General features: G+C 41.8%; 1 protein-coding gene across 1 annotated transcript; it reads right to left on the bottom strand.

Moving 5' to 3' along the window:
- Nucleotides 1–713: 713 nt before the first annotated feature.
- LOC109480863 (death-associated protein kinase 1-like) lies at nucleotides 714–4,078 on the bottom strand. Its single transcript, XM_019783193.1, has 6 exons — nucleotides 3,977–4,078; nucleotides 3,353–3,589; nucleotides 3,169–3,262; nucleotides 2,868–3,031; nucleotides 2,111–2,305; nucleotides 714–1,821 (listed from the first exon to the last, which is right to left on the bottom strand). The coding sequence occupies exons 1-6, from the start codon at nucleotides 4,073–4,075 to the stop codon at nucleotides 796–798; spliced, it is 1,815 nt and encodes a 604-aa protein (XP_019638752.1). The 5' UTR covers nucleotides 4,076–4,078; the 3' UTR covers nucleotides 714–795.
- Nucleotides 4,079–5,507: the final 1,429 nt, after the last annotated feature.

Raw genomic sequence — 5,507 nt, 5'->3', positions numbered from 1 at the left:
ACAAACAATAAGCAGTAATTATTTATTGCACAACAAGACTTGTTCTGTAATTAGCATTGGCCATTGCCAAATCTCACAACAGCAAATTGTTGTTACATCATACAAAAGAGAATCTATTTTCTTTAAAAAATCTTATGTCAATGATACCAATCATACATCTCACCAATTTGATGTATTTTGGACCAGAGGTTATGTGGTCCTTTTGTCATCAATGCGAAAACATTTTTGGTTTTTGGTTCAGTTTTGGTTGTACTCTATTGTTGTTTAGGCTTCGGCTTTTTTATGTGTTTATGGGCGTTTCATCTGGCTTACATTTTTATACTGGTGTATATATATAAATATATAAAATGGTCTTTCCAATTTGATGCTATCTTGCAGTAACCTAAATATCTGGTTGGGGGAACCGATAAAGAGGAAGTTTTTTACCTTCACCAAGAAGGTTATGTTTGGAGGGGTGACGTCAAAACGTTTAACTTATTTGCTGACAGTAATACAGATGCACCCCCTGCTGGGGTCTCTGCCAACTGCAGTTGAGCCATTTATATTTTTGCGCCATAACCAGGTAATGCATGAACAATGCTTGCGAAAAACTGTCATGAAACACAATGGGAATCAGTGAGCTCTTCTTAACTTAGCTTGCTCCTGAAGTGGTGGGATTAACACAACTTTGCTTTCTTTTTTTTTGGGGGGGGGGTCAGTGTGTGGTCACTGAGGGGAAAGGAAGCCTTTGTTAACATTTGTACTAGATTGAATGAAAAGTCACTCCGCCAACTGTGTCTGTTCCAGATCACCAGGCTAATTTGCTTCCAACTGTGGCTGTCCAACATCCCCTTCCAACTGTAGCTGCCCAATACCCCCTTCCAACTGTGGCTGTCCAACATTCCCTTCCAACTGTAGCTGTTCTAGTTGTCCTGCGGCACCTTGATACATGTTGATGACGGCACCATCGCCTGCGTTGATGATGTGGTTGTGCATCTCGTACACGCGGGGATCCTGGTGCGAGTATCCAACAGCTCCTTGCTCCTCTTCATCGTCGTCTCCTCCACCACACAGGAGGTCATCGACGTCTTCTGAGAAGCCGAGAATGTCGTGATGGACGATGCCGTCCTCTTCTTTGGCCTTGTTGACCTGATCCATGCTGTAGGAGTAAATCTCTTCTCTGTGTTCCCTAAGTGCACGAGCGCTGAGCACCCTCTCTTCTGTAGCAGTGCCTGGGCTGACCTCGTCTAACACGTTGATGACGATGTTCTCAATCTTCTCGAGCATCTGCCGGCAGCTCAGCTTGTCGCCCTGCTCGCTTCGCACGCAAGTGTTGACCACACGGCCGTCTGGGGAGAGCTTGATGAGACTTTCCACGTTGGAGTCGAAACACTTGGCTCCGTCTCTCCACAGCAGCGGGCGGTTCTTCAGTTCCTTCATTAGGCGGGTCTGCACACGGGGGAAGAACGCGGAGGAGAACATGTCGGTGGTGTCGGCACATTGGACTTGCTTGCCGAAGTAGACGGGCTTGGCAGTGTTCGCGGTCGGCTGCCAGTTCTCTGGAGGCATGGTCTGTGTCAGCAGCCCGGGGATGATGAACTCCTGTTCATTATAGGTGTGGCAGAGCTGGAACTCTTGTAGCAGGGTGGTCAGGAGATCCACATCGGCAACATCTTTAAACACGTTCTGGATTTCCTCTTTCGTGACGACGTCGTTGATGGTTCTCAGATGTTGGATGGGGAAGTTTTCTGGAGCCATCACTTTGCCGAAGACATCCGTGCAGAGCCAGTTGGGCTTCAGGACGATGATGGGGTCGGCATTTTGCAGGGGAACGAACAAGATCTGGAACAATATACAAATGAATGGTTTGTTTGTTTGTTTGTTTGTACATGTTTGTTTGTTTGTTTGGTTTGTATAACGAATGTTGCTTCAGTTATTTGATAGTAATTTCGATTGACTACAAATGGATTTCTACATATCATCTGCTGGTAAGAGGCTGCGCAACTGGTTGACACTTTACCCGTGAACATATATAGCAGCTGGGCAGAGTCTGATTGGTTGACAGCTGACCAACACTAACGCACTGAAAGGCACCAATTGGCTATGTAGGCTGCTGGCGAGCTAAGTTTACCTCTCCGAGATGAGCCAAGTACTGTGAAGACGTCTTCAGAAGATCTTCATCGACAAAGCGGTCGATCTCCTTCGCCGCCGCCTCCTTGTACTCTGCCCATTTCAAGACAGGACACTTCGGTCTGCATTTCTCCTTGGCCCATTTTGGGAGGCACTTGATGATCTCAGCACACAGCTTGGGAATGGCTCGCTGATGCTACATAATGAAATCGGGCAGTTAGGGACAGAGCTGTTTTGCAATTGTTGTTGACTAACACTGCACGAAAAGTTGGATTTACCAAAGGTTGTAAATTAAGGTAATGTTTACTATGTACACAGTATCTGGCTTTACAATCGTAGTAAATAAAGTCAATTGCAGTAATTTCCTTTAAAACCGTTATTATCGTAGTTGACTTTTATTTACTATCATTGTAAAGTTTAGAAGTGTTTATTAAAAAAGTAAACATTACCCAACTATACTCGCCCGGTAAATCTAAGTTTTCGTGGAGTGTAATTTTACGCGGAATGACCATTTGGAATTGTGAACATACACTGTATGTTTGGATGGTTAAATGCAGACACATGATCTATTTTGACAGGTTTTCAATCATGTTGCACATCTATGTATTGATTTTGAGTGTTATATATATTTACATTGTATGTCTTGATCGTATGCTTTGTTTTTGATAACTACAGTATGTATGTTTGAAGCAAGATACAATTCTGTTTCCAAATAGATGGAAAACTGACATAAAATGTTACAAGACAACATGACTCACATCCAGAAGCTCGGTCTTCAGTCTTGTCAGAAGGTCTTTAAGACGCCTCATGTCAGTTTTACGTGTCTTCCTGCAGTCGAGGAGAAACACTTCGTCTGAGATGTTCAGGTGATCCTTGAACTCTGACGTCATCAACTCAAGGATGGAAGATGCTTGTTGATGACCTGTTGAAAACAACACAATGTAGAACATGTCTGAAAAGAGAGATTACAGAAAAGAAGATTCTATCTAAAATCGCTCAGTATCTACATATCTAGCAGAATTTAAGCAAACATACATCATTAGTCTTAGTTACATGTACCTGTGTTTGTCTGATCGGCATGACTGGCTACCAGGATGACATGAGGCTTACACTTTGTGTTGCAGGACTTGATGAAACACAGCCACCAGTGGACCTGTAAAGAAACGGTGGGTCGTCATCAAACCATTGCCGATATGAGTTTAGAAAAATACCATTTTCCTCAACTTTCTAGTTAATCACCTACCTCTCTCTTCTGCTTTTTTAAGTCATCCATGATGTTGTATAGCACGGTGAAGATGGTGTTTTCTGCATCCATGAACATGCTGTGGGTTACCGCGTACTCCGACTGTCCAGCGAAGTCCCACACACTGACCTGCCCCACACCGGGAATGTTGGTTGTTCCCACATTCACACCCGGGGTGGGCTCGTGTGGTTGATCTTCTGGAGTCATCCGATCCCGGAAGAAGGCAGTGAAAGATCCCTACATGAAGTCATATATTATATATTTATTATATTCAGTTCAGTGCTATAGATATTTTATTAAAATTCTAGTTAAGAACGTATAGATGTCAAGGGAATTTAAGTTCTTCAGGAAATCTGGAACAACTGTTTCATGTTAGTGACAGTGCAGAATTGCCATGAATCTGAAATAAAAGAATATTCCAGATACATGTATATTTGTACCAATTCAAATCTGGCATCTATTATTTTGACCTGCCTAAAGCCATACAATCTTGCATCACTTTTTCCCATACTATGTACGAGTATGCTGACATTCCTGCAGACACAAATACACTGTACATGTTAACTTCAAGCAAATCAGTGTTTCTGGGCTCTATTCTGGACTTATCCTGGATTGAAATCGTACCGTTTGCAGACTTTCCACCAGAGTGGATTTGCCAGCTTCCTGTGGTCCACAGAAGCACAGTTTAAACCTGTCGACTTTCTCCCCGCCGGATTGTTTCATCAGTTTGTGGTAGGAAACCTGGACAGCCACCTCAGTGGCCAGTTTCTGGATGAGCAATGTAAACACTCGACTTGCATCATCCAAAAAATCAGCCTTACTGATAAAATGCTTTCAATGTCTGTTTAGTAGTTTCAGCCAGGCGTCATCAAGCAAGTATAGGCACCTTTTCGTGCATAATCGCGAATCAAATATCATGAGAAAACGTGTGATGCACTTTACAACATGTTGGAGACTGACTACGATATAAAATCTGTGAAAGATGAAGTAAAAATTTACTCACACCTTTAGGAAAAGTCGGTGGCGTTGGTTATGCACGTAGTCCAGTGGTGTTCTCCCATCCTGTGTAATAGAATAAAGCGTTAGTTCACACAATCTTTAAGTTTGTTAGCTTTGCCAAGAAGGTTATAATTTCCGCGTTTGTGTGTGTGTGTGTGTGTGTGTTTGTTTTTGTGGTTGGGTGGGAGGGAGGGAGGATAACTCAAGAACTGTCTGACGGATTGTCACAATTTTTATTACGTCTACTAGGTAGCTAAAGTAATTCCTGACATAATGAGATGGTAATTATGCAAATCAGGAGCAAATTTGCATAATTAATAAGGGATTACTAAAAATCTGCTGCATTCCATAATAAGTGTATAGAACACTTGTGATGTATGAAATTGGGACTGAGAGGAACATCTGGAAATATAGATTATGGGAATGAAAACCTCATTTGCAAAATTAATGGCAAATTGCTATAATTTCATAGAGGTAACTGTCAGGCATTTCATACTTGCTACATTTGGAAGTTAATTGAAGGTGAACATTATCTATTCAAATCACAAGGTTATTATCATAATTTAAGAGGAAGTGCTAAACAGATAGCATTCTCTGTTACAATAAGGCTGTAATTGGGTGGAGAATATCACCAACTGATATCCATATAATCCATAATGGAGATAAAATGAGAATCTTATTTTCATAATCAATGAGAAAATGTATAATTTCGGAAGTTAGAATGGTGAACATCATTTGGCGAAGAATGTTAATGAAAATCGGTATTAATTATAGATCAACTACCGTGTCGTGTAGCTATAGAAAGGTAAACCATAAAATTGCAAGGCCTTAACCTAACTACTAGCCACCAATTTAAAAGTTGATCCCTGGCATGACTAATGGACTTCAAAGCCAATGTCAGTGATATTCTTCAACAATCATTTATTACATGGATCCTAATTGCATAAGATGGTTTTCTGTACTTACCTTGTCCTTCGCCTCCACATCAGCGCCATGTTGAATCAGCAGCTTCGCTACCCCAGTCCTCCAATTCCCGACGGCCACATGAAGTACGGTCTTTCCGTACTGTGTAAACACACGGGAAACCTACAAAATTGCTGCACATTGGCTGATTCAAACAGACTCTCGAGGAAAGATATATCATAAGCAAAGTGTG

Source organism: Branchiostoma belcheri, unplaced genomic scaffold (assembly GCF_001625305.1).
Source record: "Branchiostoma belcheri isolate BF01 breed outbred unplaced genomic scaffold, Haploidv18h27 scaffold528, whole genome shotgun sequence".
NCBI classification, from domain to species: Eukaryota; Metazoa; Chordata; class Leptocardii; order Amphioxiformes; family Branchiostomatidae; genus Branchiostoma; species Branchiostoma belcheri.
Note: the sequence above shows the minus strand (reverse complement) of the source record. Positions and strands in the feature narration are given on the sequence as shown.

Excerpts from the sequence above, each read along its gene's own strand:
- LOC109480863 (XM_019783193.1), bottom strand. The coding sequence starts at position 4,075 with ATGAAACAATCCGGCGGGGAGAAAGTCGACAGGTTTAAACTGTGCTTC. Across the intron at positions 3,590-3,976 it reads TGGTGGAAAGTCTGCAAACG|GGATCTTTCACTGCCTTCTT; the intron begins GTACGATTTCAA and ends GACTTCATGTAG. Across the intron at positions 1,822-2,110 it reads ACTTGGCTCATCTCGGAGAG|ATCTTGTTCGTTCCCCTGCA; the intron begins GTAAACTTAGCT and ends ATATTGTTCCAG.